This window comes from Cricetulus griseus, chromosome 4 (assembly GCF_003668045.3).
Source record: "Cricetulus griseus strain 17A/GY chromosome 4, alternate assembly CriGri-PICRH-1.0, whole genome shotgun sequence".
In the NCBI taxonomy this organism is placed as follows: Eukaryota; Metazoa; Chordata; class Mammalia; order Rodentia; family Cricetidae; genus Cricetulus; species Cricetulus griseus.
The window spans coordinates 207509590-207531994 of record NC_048597.1 but is presented as its reverse complement, the minus strand read 5'-3'; the positions used below and the strand labels follow the sequence as shown (position 1 = coordinate 207531994).

Sequence of the window (22405 nt, the reverse complement as noted above, 5' to 3'; positions counted from 1 at the left end):
TGTCTGTGCACATGTAGAGGTGGAAAAACAAGTTGTGGGGGTGCATTCTCTCCTTTTATCACATGGGTTCAAGGAATCAAATTCGGGCCATCAGCCTTGGCAGCATGCATCTTTATTTACCAAGCCAGCCTACTGGCCCCCAAATTTGATTTTGTAGTGGTTCTCAAAATTCATAAAAAGTATATATACATAGACCAGGTGTTGTTGTGAATGCCTTTAATCCCAGCACTGGGAGACAGGCATGGAAGGAAGATCTGTGAGTTTGAGGTCACCCTGGTCTACATAGCAAGTTCCTGGACAGCCAGGACTACATAGAGAGACTCTGTTTCAACAAACAAACAAACAGCAACAAAATGCTGAGCAAATGCTTGAAATCCCAGCACTCAAGACTCAGGGACAGGAGGATCATGAAGTTTGTTGGCTGCCCAGTCTAGCCTAATTAGTGAGTTCCAGAGCAGTGACAGATGGTGTCTCAAAGGAAGGTGGAGGATGTTGCTGAGAATAACACCTGAAACTGTTCGATGGCCCTCACTTGCATACATGTACACACATGTGCATAAACCCTCACACATACATGTTAAAGAAATTATTACGAGGTCAATAGTGATTTCCATTCTTCAGTGTGTGTTGAATCTTTGTACTTGGAACTACAGTCGTGCTGTATGGACCCCACTGTGGGACATGATGGATGGGCAAGCAGACAGCCCAGTCTCAAGCTGCTGTCTTAAGTTCACTGGTGACTGGAGGAAGGCTGCTGGGAGTGTGTAATTCTAGACAGGCGTCAGTGCTGAGGAGGAGTTTTGCCGGTGAACGGGGTTATAGGAAAGGTGAGCAAAAGAGAATGGAATCTGAAAAGTGGCCTCTCAGAGGATAAGGAGACTTGATAATGGTTGTTGAAAGAGGCCCCACGGGTAAGTAGCAAAGACTAATTTGCTGGTGCACAGTAGCTCAGAACCCCCCCCACACACACTTCCTTTTCATGTATCATTCTAACAAAGACAGTGACCAAACGCAGCCTCTCATTCATGAGCAGCCCGCCGCTCCACAGTGGACAGTTACTGCTCTGCAGAGAAGCATGCTTGTCTCATTAGTTCACTTTGCTATGGATCTTCAAGAATATCTCCAAAACCAGTACTCCTACCATTACCCCCTCAGATCCAGTGACATGTCTGAACTTGGAAGACATGGAGGATACCGTATCTGCTATGGTGCCTTAAATTCTACATGTAATTTTAGTGGAGCAAACTGACCTGGAATGTTCGTCAGTGTGGAAGGATTCATTTTATCTTGGTTGAGCTGGAATTTTTTTTTCCTGGTAATTCAAGAGAATGGGCAAAAGTTAAACATTCACACAATAAAACCTTTCCAAAGAGGGTAGTGACATTCCAGAGGCCTGTGCTAGAGCTGAGGACTGGAGTACTGTCTTAGTCCTCTGGAGTTCACCTGCATTGGGTTCTGTGAACATTCTCTTGGCCCAGTTAGTGGCTTGGACGCTGGTCTCACTCAGCTTCCTGGGAAATTAAAAGAAGTTTATTTTTATTCTTAAATTCTGTGTTTGGGTTTGGGTATGTGTACGAGAATGCGGGGCCAGTGAAGGCTAAAAGAGGGCGTCCAGTTCTCTGGAGCTGGAGGTCCGGGTAATTGTGAACACCCCCTCCCCCCACACACAGTGTGGGTGCTGTGTGCATACTTGGTCTTCTGCAAGAACAGTGCACACTCTTAGCAGCTGAGCCATCTCTCCAGCCCCATCTGGGAAATTTTCTATTGAAAGAATTTAATGGGAAGTAGCATGATCAGATTAGCACTTAAGAAAGCTTGTTCAAACTGTAACATTGGAGAGGTTAGGCCTTCAAGTGGAAGGCTTACGAGGCTGCTTAGTGAGTAAAGGCATCAGACACTAAGCTCACAACCTAAGGTTGATTCCTGGTACCCACATGGTAGAAGGAGAGACCAACTCCCACAAACTGTCTTCTGATGAGCGTGTGTGTGCACTCATGTATGTGTCTATCCTTTCAGCAAACAAACTTATGTAACTTCTCATTTAAAAGGGTTCAACAAATCAATCCATGAAAAAGTTGTATTAGTTGCTCCAAGGAAAGATGCTGAGGGCTAGGATTAGTTGATGGCTGCAAAAACTGAGGCAGGTAGACAACTTAAGAGACATTTAAATGAAAAGGCATTTTAGAGCTGGGTATGGCAGTGTATCTAGCAGGTTTAGCCGTCAGGCCAAGGCATGAGGATTGCCTTGAATTTGAATTTGAGAGCAGCCTGACCATGTGGTAAAATCCTCTCTCAAATATTCCCCACACCCCCAAATTCCACAGAAAGAGGTCGATTAGACATAGTTTGTAGTAAGATTTTGGTTTTGGTTACTAGGTACTCATTTCTGTTTCCTCCCCGTGGTATCCATCAGTATTATTGATATTATCTAGCAATAGAAGAATGTTAACCGTGCACTCTAAAACTTCCATTGTAGCCGACATGATGTTATCACCTACAGAGTTTATGGTCAAGAACCACGCAGACGTTCCCACCCCCCAAATGTTTTGTGTTGAGACACATACTATCCTGGGGCATATGTGGCTGGTTAGACATACACCTTCTGGGAGTTCAAATGTATTGTTTTTAACAGGTGTAAGTCTATCCAGGAAAATCTATTGGCCCATTTATCATGTGGTTTTAAATTGTGTATTATGGTATTCATTTTTTTACTATACATTTGTACTTTTGTGAGTGTATACATGTTTACTCTTTGACCTTGGCTGTCCTGAAACTTGTAGCAGCTGTCTTGCCTCCACTCCACAAATTTTACCTGTATTACAGATGTGCCTCCATGCCCAGTTTTCATGGTTGTGACACTGGTAACCCATCTGAACTTCTGCATAATATTGTAATTTGTGTGTTTTAGAGATCCAACAGCATGTGTATTTCATACTTGAGACTTATTTTGCCTGTGTTTGTCATCTTTTTTGTCTGCTTGGCAAAAGACAAATATCCAAGTTATTTTAGTTTACATTGAAGACATTTTGTGTTCTTTTTCAAAAAATTATTATGTACTAAAAAAATGATGTCTTTACAAATTTCTTTAGGTCTTCATGAATTTGATGCCTTGAAGGATCCTGAAGTGAATGAATTTAGAAGAAAAATGCGCAAATTCAGCGAGGACAAGATTCAGTCCCTAGTGGGGTTGTCTTGGATTGACTGGCTAAAGCACACGTATCCACCGGAGCATGAGGCATCTGTCCTGGAGAACTTGGAAGATAAACTGTATGGAGGGAAGCTGATCGTGGCTGTGCATTTTGAAAATAGCCAGGTAGTGTTTGATTATTATGATTTTATAATTAGCCTCTGATTTTTCCAGACTGCTGCTATGTTCTTAGAAGCACTTCTTGCTTAGAAAGCACTACTACAAAAACAAAAAAAAACCTTGTAGAGTCACTTTAAAATATTGCAGTATTGTGGTAATTAAGTGCTTATTCTCCATTTCAAACAAGCCCATAACCTGTAGTGAAATAGAAGCAGTGATTAAGTCTTTCAACCAAAAAAAAGCCCAGGACCAGATGGATTCTGGGCAGAATTCTACCCAAGAAGAATTAATGTCAACAATCTCCAAATTAGTTCACCAAATAGATATTGAAGGAGCATTTCCTAATTCTTTTTATGAAATCACTGTCAACCTGATACCAAAACCATACAAAGAATCAACAAAAAGAAAATTTTGGATCAATATTCCTTACAAACAAAGGAATAATAATTCTCAGCAAAATACTTGCAAATGAATTCGAATTCTCAAATTTAATTATTTGCAAATTTAAGTAAGTTGATGTGGGATATTTATTAGAGTGTTAACGTTCCTCTTTGTATATTTTCTTAAAATTTGGACTGTTAAGTTTAAAGACTAAGAATCTAAGTTACTTCCTTCTATAAGTACATCCATGAGGAATATCATAAATACTTCTAATTTTCTTTGGTTTTGGATATTAGAAAATAATTATAAATTATATTCTTTATACCCCCCCAAAATGTAGAGTCAATGGACTTAGTTTATAATTACATAGGACTGTCTAAAAAACAAACACAAACAAGCACTTTTCTATAAGTTATAATAGTACAGAAAGGAGTTGTCAAACTGAACTGTTTAACTGCTTTTTACAGTTCTAAAACAATGAAAACATTTATGAGATATTTTAATTTTATTGTACACGTATGAGTGTTTTGCCTGCGTGTGCACTACATGTATGCCACAGAGGCCAGAAGAGGATATTGGATCCCCCAGAACTGTAGTTATAAACAGCTATGTGGTGCTGGGAATTGAACCCAGGTTTTCTAGAAGAGCAGCCAGTGCTCCTAACTGCTGAGCCATCTCCAGATACTTTAAACAGTAGAGAAAAAGAAGAAGCCTAGTCAGCATGATCTCCCCTCCCTCCATTTTCTTTCTTTTATATTTACTTTTTTCAGGCAGGTGTCATGAATGGCTTTTAACCTTTAATCTTCCTATCTCCTTTTCTCCAATACTGGCATTACAGGTATACATGCTAGCCTGGTTTATGCATCACTGAGGTTTGAGTCCATGGCTTCATGCCCGCCAGGCCAACACTTGAACTATAGCTCTAACCCGTTTTTGTTTTGGTTGGTGTTTGTGTAGCTCAGAAGTAGGGCATTTATCTAGTATACACATGGCCATAGGTTCAATTCCCCAATGGCATATTCTCTCTCTCTCTCTCTCTCTCTCTCTCTCTCTCTCTCTCTCTCTCTCTGTAAAACTGGACAGAAATCATTAATTTATGGCTTAATCAGTAATAAGGTATGGATATTTTTCTTGCCAACTACTAATACAGATTCCACATCCCAAAAACACACACACACACTATCTCTCTCTCTCTCTCTCTCTCTCTCTCTCTCTCTCTCTCTCTCTCTCTCTCTCTCTCTCTCTCTGTGCTGGACATCAGAATGTAGGCCATGGCCTACTAATGTACACCTTTAATTCTAGAGGCAGAAGCAGGCAAAACTCTTGAGTTCAGGGCCAGCCTGGTCTACAGAGCTAGATTCAGGACAGCCAAGGCTACACAGAGATACTCTGTCTAAAACTGAAAAAAACAAAACGAACAACAACAATAAAAGACAATCAGGCCATCATGCTAGGTGAGTAGGCTGCTGCTGAGCTGTACCCTTGGCCCCAGATTATGTAATAATAGGACACCATCCACTGGCCTATTACCTATTAACTTTTGATGTGGGCTTTTTTTCTTTGAAACAAAACAAATGATTATGACATTTAAATAATATGTTTGTATAAAGAAATAGTAAACAGCCATATATATCAATCACATTGTTTTATTTTCATAAAACCAGGAAGCACCTCAAGGAATATTTGTTTTTAAAATGACCAGTGTATTCTCCAAAGAGTGAAGTTAGTATACAGATGGAAAGTATCCAGGCTGGCCCGACCTCCTGATCTCCTGACTCTACCTCCTAAGTGTTGGGATTATAGGAGGATGCCACCATGCAAGCAGCTTTAGCTAAATACTAATTTTCCCTTGGGAGCTGTGACACTCAGAATACAGGAACATGACTTACAAATGATCAGAAAACAAATATCTGTGTACATGTTTAGCATATAGAATAGTTTACTGGACTATAAAGCACAAAGGGTGTCTGCAAACTCACATTATCATTGTTCATTTTGTTATAAACTTTGAGCACAATTGTGTTTAGCCAAGCATAAAATCTAGCATGTTTTCTGCCTTCTTTCTTTTTAGGATGTATTTAGTTTTCAAGTGTCTCCCAATTTGACGCCTATAAAAATAAATGAATTGGCAATCCAGAAACGCTTGACTATTCACGGAAATGAAGATGAAGTTAGCCCCTATGACTGTGTGTTACAAGTCAGTGGCAGAGTGGAGTATGTATTTGGAGAACATCCACTAATTCAGTTCCAGGTATGTATTTTGACTGACCGTTCATTAGATGAACAGTATACATGGTGTCTCTAACTTCCTCATCTTTCATGAAGTGTCTGTGACTGAGTGTTTGGAAGCCACAGAAATCTTTGCAGAATTACATATTAAACATCTATTACTGGATCCTGCCCCTAAGTAATCATTACTAAGTTTTGGGCAAGTGTTTGCCTGTTTTTCCTAGTTATGTCTGCATTGAGCACAATGATTGTACATGTGAATGTGTGTCTGTGTGTTTGCACTGTACTTGTGGATTATATCAGTGCTCAACATTTTCCTATAGCATTTTGAATTCCTAACACTGTTTGTTATACATAGCTACTTACTATTTCTTTATGCAAACATGTAACAATAAGTCTTTCCTCCATCCACCCGAGCCCCACCGCCACATGGGCACCCAGAATAACACACAGAGTCTTATATTAGTTCACAATGCTGCTGGCCAATTGACTAGGATTTCTTATATGCTAGCTCAGTCTTAATTATCACAAATCTATATATCTTATAAGACTTATCTTCTGGGATAACATGGCTGCTCTGTAGAGAAGAGAGCAGGAGGAAGAGGAAGTGCAAGAGAACGACTTCCTGCTTGTCTCTGCTTATATATGAGTCTGCCTGCTATGTCACTTCCTGCCTGTATCACAAGACTTCTTTTTACATTTCCCTGAATCCTCCTTGACTCCTAGTCCCACCTGTCTTTCTGCCTCATTGGCCAATCAGTGCTTTATTTAACAACCAATAAGATAAATATAGAAGGACTTGCCCCATCACAAACATATGATTTAAGTGATATATTCTGGAGGAAGTAAAAAAAAGTATTTGTTAAATAGATACTTGCAAGCATCTTGTAGAAAAAGTAAAAGTTTTTTTTAAGGGCCAGTAAGATGGCTCAGCAGGTGAAATTGGTTGCTGAGTAATACTGAGTACTTGAGTTCAATCCCAGGAACTCATAAAGGTGGAAAAAGAGAAATGATTCCATAGAATTGTCCTCTGACCTCCATATGTTAGCCGTGGTATGCAAACCCACACACATACATTATACATGTACACAGAATAATAATACATTTTAAAAAGAAAAGATTCTTTTAGTTTTTTGTTTCTTTTGTTGTTGCTAATTGGCCAAACTGTGACCTGGGCACCAGACAAATCAGTTTATATTTGGGTCTTAGAGATGCAGGTGTATGAGTTATCCCTTTCTGGTTCTCATCATGGCTGTGAACTGTGAAGTGGAGCTCTTCAGAAGAACCACAATGTATGCATCTCTCTTGGTTCCTAGTAATTAGTAATGAGGTGCTCAATTAGCAGTAGCTATTTTATGTGGGATTTTGTTGTTGACTGTTTGATTGTTTGTTTGATATTGGTGATTAGACTGAGTTCCTTGTACCTGCTAGGCAGGTCTACTTCCAGATAGGGTCTCCATATTGCTCATACTGGGCTAACTGACCTCAAACTTGTGGTCCCTGACTTTAGCTTCCTCACGATGCACCACCACGTCAGCTGTGTTGCGATTTTATTGCATTTTCATTTACTTATTTTGTGTGTGTTTGTGTGCACCAGGGTGTGCTTGTGGAGATCAGGGAACAATCTATGGGAGTTGTTCCTCTCCCACCACCATGTAGCTCAAGCATAAATGTGGCTCTTTACCCAATGAGCCATGTCATTGGCTCTTGTGTTGTAATGTTTTTAAAATTATTTTTATTATATGTGTATGGGTGTTTTGCCCATGTGTATGGATTGCACCTTTTGCATTCAGTGCCCATGGATGCCATAAGTAGATGCAGGATCCCCTGGACCTGAAGTTAGAGTGAAACAGTATGTGGGTGCTGGGAATCCCGAGCAGGTCCCCTGGACAAGCAGCCAGTAACCACTGAGTCATCTCTAGCCTTCCTGTGATTTCAAATGATTATATTCTTGATACTGAATTATGTAACTTACCTGTACTGTACATTTAGTATAGTGTTGTACAGATTGATTTCCTTTGTTTTAAGTGTTTGCCTGAAAAATCTGTCTCTTTTGCTACTGCAGTATATCCGGAACTGTGTAATGAATAGGACCCTGCCCCATTTCATCCTTGTGGAATGTTGCAAGATCAAGAAGATGTATGAGCAAGAAATGATTGCCATAGAGGCTGCCATCAACCGAAACTCCTCCAACCTTCCTCTCCCTTTACCACCAAAGAAAACGCGAGTTATTTCTGTAAGATCCCCGTCTCACACTTTGGTAAACCCAAAGCCATGTGATTTTTCTGTTTGCAAGCTTGCTCTCTCAGACCCACTTCCTTTGCTCACTTCTCCTTCTGTGGAAATCAACATCTGCCAGAAGTTCATCGCCATTCACTTGAAAAGGGCTTTCTTCTACATGGCACTTTAGTGTTCCCACACCAAATACTAGCAGATTAGACTCTCTCTATATTTAAAGTATAAGTATAGTTTTGTTTCTTTTCTTTAGACAGACTCTTGCTTGTAGCTCTGTCCCCTGACTTGTGACAAGCTTGCCTCAGCTGCCTAAGTCCTGTGTATTTTATTTCTATTAATTTAACCTATTAAAACAGTTTTGGGGTGAGTGTGGGGTTGAGACATTGTTTTACTGTGGACTCGGCTGACATGGAACTTATTATTTAGTTTAGGCCCATGGCAATCCTCCTGCCTCAGCTTCCTATGTGTTGGAATTACAGATGTGAGCCAGCACATCACCTTTTTGCTTCCGGCCTCCCTAACCTCTCTCCCTCATTTCATTTCTTTGAATTAATATACACAAAAATCAAGTGCTAATAGTTATAATGCTTAATTTGATATTTATGGTTATCTGGGGGGAGGAGGAGGGATGGAGTTCAAGATAGGGTTTCTGGCTGTCCCAGAACTTACTCTCCAGACCAGGCTGGCTTCAAACCACCTGCTTCTGCCTCTGGAGTACTGAGATGAAAGGTTTGCACCACCCCGTCTGGCAGTATTTATGATTTTTAATTGTTAGGTCAGAGCTCTGTTTTCATAAATTTGCCCTATGTGAGAACTGAAAGTCTTCTATGACTTGTGTCTTAGGATTGCTATTGCTGTGAGGAAATGCCATAACTAAAAGCAATGTGGGGAAGAAAAGGTTTGTTTGGCTTACAAATCCTGAGTTACAGTTCATTGGGAGAAGCCAAGGCAGAAACTCAAATGGCAGGAACCTGGAAGCAGGAGCTGATGCAGAGGCCACAGAGAGGTGCTGCTTAGTGGCACGCTCCCATGACTCGCTCAGCCTGCTTTTCTATAGATTTCAGGACTTACCAGCCCAGGGATGATTCCATCCACAATGGGCTGGGCCCTTTCACATCAGTCTAGAAAGTGCACCACAGGTTCCTACAGCCAAACCTTTTGGAGTAATTTCTCAACTGAGGTTCCCTTTTCTCAGATGACTATAGCTTGTGTCAAGTTGACATATGACTAGCCACCACAGCTGTCAAGTCATAATCATTTCTCTCACTGAAAAGCCTCTCTTTCCTTTGTTCCTTTACAGCATGTCTGGGACAACAATAACCCTTTCCAAATTGTCTTGGTGAAAGGAAATAAGCTTAACACAGAAGAAACTGTGAAAGTGAGTACTTGTTAAGGCCATCCCCATGCCCTTACTTGTGCAATCTGTGAGTTCTGTGGTTTCATTCATACCCACCAGCTATGAAAGATAGTGTAGCAGCTTGTTACAAAACTATTGAGTGTTCTCTGTTTCTTGTTTTTTGTTTTTCCTTTGAGACAGAATCTCATCCAGACTGGCCTCAAACTATCTATGTAGCTGAGGCTGGCCTTGAACTTCTTGATCTCCTGCCTCTGCAGGCATGAATAGCCTGATAGCATTTTAGTTTTCAAGAGTATTTGACTAGTAAAGAGCTACCAGAAAGCCTAATGTTCTTAGTATGTGTCACAGGAAATTCTGGTATCAGAGTCAGAATTGGCAGAGAGGAGCTTGTATGCAGACTGACGGCCTTGCTCAGATATTCACATGCAGTAAGCATGTGTGCTGTGCTTGTGAGTTAGAAGTAAAGCTTAAATGTGCACAACTTACAGATGCTGGTAAAATAAGGGCTTCATCTTGTTCTCAGCTCCATTTTTCTTTTGAAACTGTGTATTTCTGGCTCATTTGCATTTGCCTATTTTCTGTCTTAATGGTATCTTTCTTCTAATTTAAAATTTCATCATTATGTTTTCTTTATTTCTTTCTTTTTCTTCCTTCCTTCCATTTCTCTGTGTAGCCATGGCTGTCCTGCTAGAACTCACTCTGTAGACCCAGCTGGTCTCACAGAGATCCTCCTGCCTCTGCCTCCCTAGTGCAGGGATTGAAGGCATGTGTCAATAAGTCTGACTCTCCCCCCTCCCCCAGACAGGCTCTCATATAGCTCACGCTGGCTTCAAACTCCCTCTTGTAGTAAAGATGACCTTGGACTCCTAATCTTTCTGTCTCTTAACTGCATATGCTACCATACCCTGCCTTTATTATTTTTTCAAATTTAAAAAGTGTATCATAGGACTAGAGAGATGGGTCAGCGTCAGTGCTTAACTAACTGCTCTTGCAGGGGACCCAGGTTCAGTCCCCAGCACTCACATAGCAACCAACAGCTCAGCTGTCTGTACTCCTGTTCTAGATTATAGAATACCCTCTTCTGACCTCCATGGGCGCCTGTATGTTTGTGGTGTGCTTTAATTCACACAGGCACACACATGATCATGTGCACGTGCACACAAGCAAACTGACACATGTGCTTGCACAAAAATAATGGTAAAGCTTTTGTAAAATGTATATTGTGCTTTTTTTTTTTTTTTTTTTTTTTTTTTTTTTGGTTTTTTGAGACAGGGTTTCTCTGTGTAGCTTTGGAGCCTATCCTGGCACTCTCTCTGGAGACCAGGCTGGCCTCGAACTCACAGAGATCTGCCTGCCTCTGCCTCCCGAGTGCTGGGATTAAAGGAGTGCACCACCAACGCCCGGCATATCGTGACTTTTAAAACAAAATATGAAAGCACAGATAGGATAGAGACTTCTTGCTATCAGAAGGGAATCTAACTCAACAAGCCACACCAGTATCTTCTGTGTTTAAACTGATAAACACAGCAGGGGTGTTAGAGTTGTATTTCTTTCTTTTTTTTTGTTGTGTGTCATTTTTAGTATTCAGGCATTTGTGCTGACCTGTTCTTGGGGTTTTGAAAGGATACACCCTCAACTGCAGCCACTAAGAGCACCACCTGTGTCTATTCACCATGTTCCCTTTTAAAAGGACCCTGCCCACCTCCCATCTTCCTCTCTCTTTATCTCCCTCTGTCTGTCTGCCCCCTCCCTCCCTCCCTCCCTCCCTCCCTCTCCTCCCTCCCTCCCTCCCTCCCCTCTCTCTCTGTCTTCCCCTCTTTCCTTTCTCTTGCTGCTCCTGTGTCCAGAGGCAGGTCTCCCGCTTCCCTCCATGCCCCCCCCACATTTTTTTTTTAGACATAGAGTTTCTCTGTAGCTTTGGAGCCTGTCCTGGATCCAGCTCTTATGAACCAGGCTGGTCTCAAACTCAGCGATCCACCTGCTTCTGCCTTCCGAGTGCTCAGATTAAAGGCATACACTACCACTGCCCGGGCTTCCTTTCCCTAATAAAAAAAAAAAACCCTCTGCTTGAACCCTGTGTGTGTCGTCTTTCTCTTGCACCATGCTTTTCTTAAATTACAACATCATTAATGAACAAACATTCAGTAATTTGTTTTACTCACCTTTAAAGACAGACATTCCTGTGGATTAGTAAATATTCAGTAGAATTCTTAAGGATTTCATTTTGAAAAGCAGAAATCAAGCATATTGGTAGAATGTGGTGGTATGAGCCTGTAACCCCAGCACTTACGTGGTAAAGGCAGGAGGATCAAGACTTTAAACCAGCCTGGGTTTACTTGAGACCCTGGAAAGAAGAGTGGGCAGAGTTTGCATAGTCAAATCTACCTACAGGTCCTTTGGGACATTGTGTATTCTAGCCACGTGTGCTTTCATCCATTTATTTCTCTACAGATGTGTAATATACGTGGGTACAGAGGGGGCTGCATCCTTGTTCTTTGCCTGTGAGCTACCGTGTCTGACTTGCAAAGAGAATTTAATGGCTCCTTTGTTTTGGTATTGGTTATTTTTTTAACTCTGTTGGGAATTGGCCCCCAGTGCCTTGCAGATGAGAAGCAAGCCTCCCATCACTGATCAATTCTTTACTTCTTTTTTAAAAATATTTTATTTGATTATTGTGTGTATACATGTGTATGCATGTGAAGGCAGAGGACAGCTTGCAGATATTGGTTCTGTCCTTCTGCCACGTGGGTCCTGGAGATCATTGTGCATGGCAGCAGACACCACTGCCTGCTGAGCCATCTTGCTGGCCCCAGTTCTTTGCTTCTTTTGTCGTTCTGTGTTTTTGTTCAGTAATAGCAGCATTTTTACTTCTATTCAGTTCCTTCATCTGGAAGATTAATCAGGCCTCAGTATGTGCCTTATATTTCTCTAGCACATTGTGATTTATTTCTTTGTTAGTGGCAGACTGAGTTGTTAGCATTTTAGGTCCGCAGCTTTTGTCCTATTCCATCAGCTGTAGAGATGGATTTTTTGTGGAGAGAAGAAATGCGCTTGACAACATGCTACTCAATGTTGTTTCCCCGCCCACCCACTTTGTTTCTTGGGTTCTCCTTTCTCCTCCCATCTCATGGGATCATATAGTGAGTTAAGTGAAATAATGACATAATTTCCTACTGATACAGATTGCTATAAAGGTTAGGTGCTCTAATGAAAAGTGAAAAACAAACAAAGCCACCACTTTACTACGTCTTTCCCAGCCTTTCTTCCCTGAATCCCTTGGCTGGGATGTCTGATATAAACAGAAGGGATAATAGCATGCAAATTACTGAGGGTTTTTCTGGAGAAATAGCCAAAAGGAGGTGAATATACATGTCTACATGTGACTGTCGAGATGAATCACATACACATGAAAACATACAACTGTGTTTTTGGTTGTGAGCCTAGCCTTTAGTGGCTGAGTTCTCTCCAGCCCAAAAGCACATGAACGTATGTGGAGACTTACTAGAAATTTCTGGCTTGAGTGGTTTTAGAAGCACAATACCTCCTCAAGATCTGCAGAGTGAGTTCACAGGCTGGAGACACCGCTGCTGTAGTTCTTGTCTGAGTCTTAAAGGTTGAGAACGCCCCAGTGTTCAGGACACAGATCATGTTTGAAGTCTGGCAGACAGTGTTTTGACTGGAGTCCTGTGGCACAAGAAAAATCATGCCCCAGTTATAAGACAATATTTTAGGGCTTTCACTTCTGTTTGTGGGAAAGATTGGCCTCACTTTTCCTTTTGGAGAGTGGGCCAGGCAGGAGCTTGCAGTAAGTAACCGTCCTGCCTCAGCCTCACACTTGATTATAAGCACGTACTGTCTGGCTAATGTACTTCCTTTCATGTGGTGTCTGTCATTTACTTGAGGATAGTGTTGGCCCAGATAAGAAGAAAGGGGCCAGGCCGGAGTTCAGTGGAGTGACATGTCAGGCGTGTGCAGGTCCGAGGGCAAATGGAGGGTGGTGGCTGAGTGGGTGGATGGTAGGTGGCCACACAGACAGGCAGACATGGCCAGATGGATAAAGTTGAGGGCTCTCAGCCTTGTCTGATTTATTTGATTTGAGAGGTGGGGGGATTGTTTGTTTTCAAGATAGGGTTTCTCATATAGCTTTGGCTGTTGTGGAGCTTGCTCTGTAGATCAGGCAGGCCTGGAACTCAGAGATCTTCCTGCCTCTGCCTAGAGAGTACTGGGATTAAAATTGTGTGCCACCAAAACTCAGCTCTTTTGTGTGTCTGTGTAAGTGAATGTTACTTGTATCCCTGTACTCACAAGAATCCGGAAGAGGGTGTTCAACCTGTTGAAGTTAGAGTTACAGGCCGTTGTGAGCCACCCTGTGTGGGTGTTGGTAATGTAATTCAAGTCCTTTCAAAGGAACTGCAGCAAGAGCTCTCAACCACTGAGTTGTCTCTCCAGCCCCTCCCTCCTTCCTGCTTTGTCTATTTTCTAAATAAATTATGCAAGGCTGATATTTTTTCTTGTTTAAATATTTGAAAGAACTTACTTTAGACTATCTGATCCTTGATTTTTCTTTGTGGAAAGGCCTTTGGTTAAGAAATTTGGAGTAGCTGGGTGGTGGTAGCACAAGCTCTTAATTCCAGAGGCAGGTGGATTTGTATGAATTAGAGGTCATCCTAGTCTACATAGCAAGTTCCAGGCCAGCCAGAGAAAAAAAATTGGATGGAGCTTTCCAGTTCAGTTCCCACAATTGCACTGAGTGGCTGACATCACTCTCCCTGCAGCTCACAGGGAACGGACACCTCTGTCCTCCACAGGGACCTGCGCTCTCATGCACACAACACAAACACACACTTCCATAGAGTTAGAAATAATAAAATCTAATCTTAGACAAGTAAAAGAATTAAATTTGGGGTGGGCCAGATGTCTCAGCAGGTAACCTTTCTTGTCACCAAGGCTGATGACCCAAGTTTGACTCCCAGAACCTATGTGGTAGAAGGAGAGAACTGACTCCTGCAAGTTGCCCTTTGATCTGTACATTGCAGCCTGGCACACATGCATGCACTTGTACAAGATAAATGTAATATAAAAATTTAAACATTTAATTGCGTGTTCATAATACATTGCATACGTACATAAATTGTCATAAGTTAATTTAAAAATTTAAAAAAAAAGAGTTAGTTTTCTCAGAGGCTATATTGCAATAAAACTTTCTATTTCTTTTGATAAGTTTTGTCTTTCAGAGAAGTTCCTACTGATCTACAGGGTACTCCCCATAACCTTATTTCTGTTTGTTTGGTTTAGAAACAGTGTCTCACTGCATAGCTTTGGCTGTCCCAGAACTCATTATGTAGACTACAGTGGTCTCAACTCACAGAGATCCACCTGCCTCTGCCTGCCAAGTGCTAAAATTAAAGGCATAGGCCGCTATAGCCAGCATTTATTTTAAGTGTGTGTGTGTCTGTGTGTCTGTGTGTGTCTGTGTAGTGGTCTTTGTCTGTGTGTGTAGCCCTCCAGAAACACTGAAGGCCTGGTGAGCATTGGAACTGTAACTGACAGAGAAGGCTCAATTGGAATGCCTCAGATAAACTCTGCATTGGATGCACACACAACCCAGCATTTCATGCCTAATAGAATGTCTGAGGTACTGTTCAGAAGCTCTTGGAACTAAAGAACCAAGAAAATTCCAAGTTGTATAGACAGTGATACTCATCAGATGCAATGCTGAGGTAATTCAAATGTCACAGAGACATTTAAAGCAGCTGTTATAAATAAGTTCCTACAACCACGGGCAAACACATATTCTAAACAGAATATGTAAAGGAAGAAACAAGCTAAAACTGTTTGATGACACACTTTTGTGATCCCATTGCTTGGGAGGCTGAGGCAGGGGGATATTCCAGGCCAGCCTGGGCTATTTAGCCTGGTCTGTCTCCAAATTAAGCAAAAATCTGAATCAAGAAATAGAAGCTAATTGAGGCATGGTGGCTCTTGTCTATAATCCTAAGACTTGAGAAGTAGAGGCAGGAAAATCTAGATTTCAGGGTCATCTTCTGGTACATAGTAAGTTGAACTCTAGACCAGCCTGTCTCAAAACACCCAAACAAGCTAAAAACCCCAACCAATCCTAAAGAGTGTAGTATATTAAATTTTATAAATTAAATAAATTCAGTTGCAGAATGGTATTAAGGAAAATGTTAGTGAATTTAGAGGCTAATCAATAGATTTTGAAGAGACTTGGTGGGTCGAATAGCATGGGTTTCAAGGATTGTGAGTCAATCCCAGAAGGTCTAACAGACTTGTGCTCTGGGTTTCAATAGACGAACAGGGTAGGATCAGAAAAACCATTTAAAGAAGTAACATGGGAAGCCTGTTCATGTTGGCAAAGGATGTAAGCGTTCGGAGTCAAGAAACTGGCTGTACCCAAACATGATACAGGTGTTTTCTGTATTGCATGTTTTAGTCATCCATCACACTGCCTCCTAGCTTTTGTGATGTGGTTTTTTATGTGGGTTTCACATTCAGCACCACTAATCATTTGAAATATATGTAAGTTAGGGACACTAACACTTTATGTGGTGTGTTTGCACGTTTAATGTAGCCATCACCATATGCCTGGGTTGTTTTCCTCTCCTGAGTCAGAGCAAAGCAGCCTCTTAACAGATTGTGATGTAGCAAATTAACATTTGGTCTCTGACACAGAGCTTCCAAAGCCAGTGTCATTTCCTGAACGATAGGAGAATCCTAATTATTGGGCAGGGGAACAAGTTGAGCGATGTGCGGATAGGATCTCATGTAGCACAGGCTAGCTTTGAGCTCCCTCTCTTCCTGCCTCCACATCTCAAGTGCTGGAATCATGGGAGTATCACTATGTCTGGCTAGAACATCTTTAATTATAAAATTTGACGTAGTCCTAGTTCTTAGAGCTTCCAAAAACCCTTGATGTCTGTATATTGGTAAAGGGGTTTCATCTTCTTGTTTTGTTGTTACATTAATGAATTTTTCTGCTAGCTGAAAAGCCCCCACATAGTTCCAGGATAAAGGCAGGTTATCAGAGACTCCAATTGTGAATAGTAGGTTGTTAGTCTCAATTGATGACCACAAGACTGGGCAAGAGACTATAGACTAAGTTAATGACCAGTAGTAGTCAGTGATTTAGTTATTCTTGTCTACTTTGGAGTTGTGGGAATGACTCAGCAGTTAAGAGTATTTGCTGCTCTTTTGGAGCACCCATGTGGCAGCTCACAACTGTCTGTTAACTGCAGTTTAGGGGACCCAGTACCCAGTACTCTCTTACGGCCCTCCAAAACTCTGATTCTAGGGGATCCAGTACTCTCTTATGGCCCCCCATAACTCTGATTCTAGGGGATCCAGTACGCCCTTATGGCCCCCCATAACTCTGATTCTAGGGGATCCAGTACTTGCTTATGGCCCTCCATAACTCTTGATTCTAGGAGATCCAGTACTCGCTTATGGCCCTCCATAACTCTGATTCTAGGGGATTCAGTTCTCGCTTATGGCCCTCCATAACTCTGATTCTAGGGGATCCAGTACTCGCTTATGGCCCTCCATAACTCTGATTCTAGGGGATCCAGTACTCGCTTATGGCCCTCCATAACTCTGACTCTAGGGGATCCGGTGCCCTCTTTTGGCCTCCACAAACCCCTGACATGCATGTAGTGTGCTTACATACAGACAGGGAAAGCACTCATGCACATAAATTCAAAATAAATACTAAAACAACAAAACTCCAGGGACGAGAGGGATGGCTCAGTGGTTAAGAGTACTGACTGTTCTTTCAGAGGACCAGGTTTAATTCCCAGTGCCCACGTGGCAGCAAACAACCATCTTTAACTCCAGTTTAGTGGGGTGCACAGACATATATTCAGACAAAACATCTATGCATATAAAATTAAATTAACAACAACAATAAAAACTTAACCAGTAGTTCCCGTGGACTCTGGGTTGGTGGGTGCATCATCGGGCTACTCATCCCTGTCCTTTTAAATAGTTGCTAAAATAAACTGATGATTTTGTTTCCCATAGCTTGTGAGCCATCACACTGAGTTACTGGACTTGGGGACAGGACAGGGTTGTAGGATTCCTCAGTTAATTACCAGTTGATCAGAAGTATTGATGAGACCTGGAATTTGAAATTGGCAACTGAAGTGGGGGGGGGGATTGCAGCCTATAATTGTCTGAATTGAATTGTAGGTGTACATGTAGGGAAAAAAATCTACATAGATTTGGTGCCTAAAGTATATGATTGTAGAGGAAATAGGTTGCCTTTGGACAAGTGATTAGGAATACAAATTGATAACTTTGTGAAAGATGGGAAGTCACCCTATTCATGCTACTGATGTCTTTCTGTGTCTGATAATACCTAAAGGCAAAAAGTAGTGGATTTTGGGCACAGTTTGGAAAAAGAAGGAAGTTAAAGTGTTGATGTTGGAAAAAGTTCAAATCTTGTCCAGTACAACAGTTTTAATTGGTGAAAATAGGAATGCAGTTTGTGTTGGCTTGGCACCTCCTGTTGTAGCACTGTGGCCGGTCCTTTGCATGAGAAAGCCCATTTCACCTGCTTTCCTAATGTTTTAGGGCTTGTGAAAAAGGATTTGAGAACTTTGCTACAGTCAGATAGATAGTAAAACGGTGACACTTCTTCACCGTTTTTGAAAATATTGAAAGAGACTCAAGTGTGAAGACCAGAGACAGGGTGTTTGCTTGTTTGTAAATGAAGTTTCATGTGTTTTATGCTTAGAAAAAAAATTTAAAACCAGTTTTCCCAAAACAGAATCTTTGTTATAGTTACACGATTCTCAATTAAGAAAAGAAAGATTTTTCATTGTTTCATTATAGATCATTTAAAATACCTGCTTATTTTAACCATTTTCCAACTTCAGTCAATTTAGTGAATTACTAGATTTCTCAAGCAGAAATAATCTTAATGACTTTCTCTTAAGTAAGTCATAACGGGACTATAAAATAACGGTTTTTTGTTTGTTTGTTTGTTTGTTTGTTTTTTGTTTTTTTTTTGTTTTTTTTTTTGTTAGTCAGCCCAGCAGGGTTTTTTAGAACATGTAGGTTTTTATTGATACCAACCCTAAGTTAGATTAGTTCCTTGTTTCTCTGTCTCAGATTACACTTGTCTCTGTGGCTGTTCACAGTTACCATAGGACTTCTCTAGCCAACTGTACTTGGATCTTTTGGCCTTTACAAGCCATGTCATCAGTAATACCACAGTCCTGCTCCACTCCCTGTATCTAACACCTGGCAGGAAGCTTGTTGATGCAGATAAAACTTCACTTCTTTTTTTGGAGACAGTGTCTCACTATGTAGCCCTGGCTGGCCTACAATTTGCTCTGTAGCCTAGGCTGGCTTTGAATTCATAGAGATCCTCCATTGTCCTGAGTGTTTAGATTAAAGGTGTTCTGTCTTTTGTTTGTTTGTTTTGTTTTGTTTTTTAAGGTATTAATAAGTTATATTTATTCAGCACGTATGTGATAGGTGCATGTTTTAATTTCTCAATGAATGCCCAGACAACAGAAGATGGTAGAGTTTAAAGCTCAGTTCTCTTTACCAACAAACCCTTGGAAAGTATTCTTTTTGTTTGTTTGTTTTGAACTCACAGATCCGCCTTCCTCTGCCTCTCAAATTCTGGGACTAAAGGCTTGTGCCCAGCAAAGTTTTCATTTTTAAATAGATAATTTACTGAATTTATTATATTTAAATTCTGAATAGAAAAGGCAACAAGTACAGATAATTGTAAGGTCACTGAGAATAAGAAATATTTATAATTCCTCTTTCCAGCCTCCCACATGACAGATGCTGATGTATTATGTGCTTTATTCATGACTTGTCTAGCTACATTTCAAAAATGATTTGTAGGAATTACACGTTCTTCTCCCATAATGTCCACAGTAAGTTTTGACTTTGTAAAACATAATGAGGACATTTAATGGACAAATAGCAAAAGTCATGGTAGGTGTGGATAGCTCGGTTGGTAGAGATTTCTCTTCCTGTGTATAAAACTTGGTTCAATCCCTAGTGCTACCTAACTAGGTGTGGTGGAGCACATTTGTAATTCTGTCCTCTGGAGATTACAAGGTCACGTTTATAACAAGATCAAGGCTAGGCTGGGCATTGGTGGCGCACACCTTTAATCCCAGCACTCGGGAGGCAGAGGCAGGAGGATCTCTGTGAGTTCGAGGTCAGCCTGGTCTACAGAGCGAGTGCCAGGATAGGCTCCAAAGCTACACAGAGAAACCCTGTCTCGAAAACCAAAATAATAATAATAATAATAATAATAATAATAATAATAATAAAAGATCAAGGCTAACCTGAGCTACAGGAGACAGTCTTTAAATGTATGCATAGCTGGGAAGTTGTGGCCCATACTTCTAATCCCAGCACTCATAGAGGTGGGTAGATCTTTGTAAGTTTAAGGCCAGCCTGAAAGCCAGCCTGGTCTATAGATCAAGTCCCACAACAGTCAAGGCTACAGAGAAACCCTGTCTTGAAAAACAACAACAACAACAACAACAACAACAAAACAACTCAAAACCCAAAAAAGTTTGTATGCATAAATGTGTGTGTGTGTGTGTGTGTGTGTGTGTGTGTGTGTGTGTGTGTGTGCACGCAGTTAATTGGTCGGTGGTCTGCATATTTAGCTGTCTATACAGCTGTTGGATGAAACAAAGAGGAAACAGTTATTATTCACAATGTCATAAAATAAAATAAATCTAGCTATTAGTGAGCTTATAGTTGATGACAGCCTTTATTGCTGTTTTAATTTCTACTTTTACTCCTCGCTTTTTTTTTTTTTAAGTTGGAGGTTTTTGTTTTGTTTTGGTTTTGGTTTATTTGAGAGAGAGTTTCTCTGCTTAGTCCAGCCTGTCCTGGAACTCGATGTGTAGACCAGCCTGGCCTGAAACTCAGAGATTCGTCTGCCTCTGCCTCCTAAGTTCTGGGATTAAAGGTGTGCACCACCACTGCCCTGCTAGGTTGAAGGTCTTGTTAAAGATATGTGCTTGAGCATGCAAGTTGGGAGAAAGAGGTGCTCTGAAGAAAGTCAGATACACCCAGCTACTGAGTATAGTCTCCTCAAAGCAGAGTCCCAAGCTCTCTCCTGAGGGGGACCCTGGAGCTAGCTCACTGGCCAGCCGGCCACGATAATTAATAAGGCCCAGCTTCCCTGAGGGAACCTGCCTTTAAAAATACAATGGAAAGCAAAAGAGGAAGATACCCAGTATAGACCTCTTCCTCTGTCTACACACACACACACACACACACACACAGACACACACGTGTGACTGAAGTTAATTCTTTTTTTATTTCATTTTTATTCCCCATGGCATTTCTTGTTGGATTGGCATGCAGTTCCTGTATGCCATGTCAAGGTAACTACTACAAGTACCGGAATAAAGGATATGCAGAGAAGATGTCCATTTTAATTTATGTGTAGTGCTGGGAAGCAAACTGTTTTGAGCAGTATTTGATGATATAGCTGCTCTGCTTGCTGATGGAACACTGGATTAACTTGCCATCGGTATTGAGATCTCGCCGACGTCTGTATGCAAGTGTCTAACATTGCTGCCCTGCTTTCCAGGGCTCGAGTTGTCCTTGAGAGGGGCCGTTTGCTGTTCTTGTGCAGGATTCCTGATTGTTTTCATCTCCCTTTACAGGTTCACGTCAGAGCTGGTCTTTTTCATGGAACAGAGCTCCTGTGTAAAACCGTCGTCAGCTCAGAAATATCAGGAAAAAATGACCATATTTGGAATGAACAACTGGAATTTGATATTAATATTTGTGACTTACCAAGAATGGCTCGATTATGTTTTGCTGTTTATGCCGTTTTGGATAAAGTAAAAACAAAGAAATCAACAAAAACTATTAATCCCTCTAAATATCAGACCATCAGGAAAGCTGGGAAAGTGGTAATGATATAATAACTTCAGAAAATTGTTTATATAATGGAATATTTTAAGGCTCTGAAATAACTAACAGAAGTTAAATTATTTCGTGTGGCTTGAACCCTAAGAACTAGTTTCAAGAAGATGAAAACATTTCCATATCCATGTGTCTTTTTTTATGTTATTTTGTCAAATTTATTTGAGGAGATTTCATGACACAACTGTCCTGTTACAGAAGCATAGAACCTAGGGTGGCCCAGTGCTCTCCCCAATCTGTGGGTCAGGCTGACCTCAAACCCACTGTGACGCTCCTGCCTCAGCCTCTGCATGATGGGTCTAGCAGGCATGAGCCACTGAACCTGGAAGTGATGACATTTTTAAAACAGCTAATCCGTAGTACCTTAACTGAAATTCCAAGTATATATATTTGAAAATTAAGATTTTTTTAATTTTAGAAAGTTTAGAGATTTACCTCACCCAGCACAGTTGATATGACTTTAAGACACGAATGCATGACTGGACATCTGTTTTGGAATGAAATAAGAATATTTGTACTGAATGTGAAAATCAAGCCTTTTTTGTAATTTTTAGACAACCTCTGCTTCTGTTTTGCTGTCACCGTAGTATAAATACACTTAGCTTGCAGAATCCCTTGGATTTGGAAATCCTAGTTAAAGGATGTTAGAACTGTTGTCAAATGGTCATCTTCCATATCTCTACCTTTGCACATACATGAACACACATGCACACATGTGTGCACGAGACTCTCGAGCATGCACACACATATATATTCCCTATATTTCTTCTATCATTTTAAAGACAGGGTCTTTTTGTGTAGTTCAGGCTGCCCTGAAAATCATGGTGATGCCTAGGTTGGCCTTGAGCTCTCAATCCCCTGGCCTCTGCCTACTGAGTAAACATCTGTGCCAGCAGGGTTGTCTCAGAACCAATAATGGTTTTGTTTGAGTTTCCAGCTCTGGGGATTGAGCCAGG

The 22405-nt window shown here is 41.0% G+C and overlaps 1 protein-coding gene across 2 annotated transcripts in view; it reads left to right on the top strand.

Annotated features, from left to right (window-relative positions):
- Pik3cb (phosphatidylinositol-4,5-bisphosphate 3-kinase catalytic subunit beta) overlaps positions 1-22405 on the top strand; it is a 102389-nt gene that overhangs the window by 45492 nt on the left and 34492 nt on the right. Inside the window, exons 5-9 of one of the 2 annotated variants that reach the window (XM_027414260.2) lie at positions 3090-3313; positions 5760-5939; positions 7983-8177; positions 9453-9530; positions 21185-21436. In XM_027414260.2, coding sequence (XP_027270061.1) covers positions 3090-3313; positions 5760-5939; positions 7983-8177; positions 9453-9530; positions 21185-21436 — 929 coding nt within the window. The remainder of the gene's footprint in view (positions 1-3089; positions 3314-5759; positions 5940-7982; positions 8178-9452; positions 9531-21184; positions 21437-22405) is intronic. The other variant, XM_027414261.2, reaches the window with a different exon arrangement.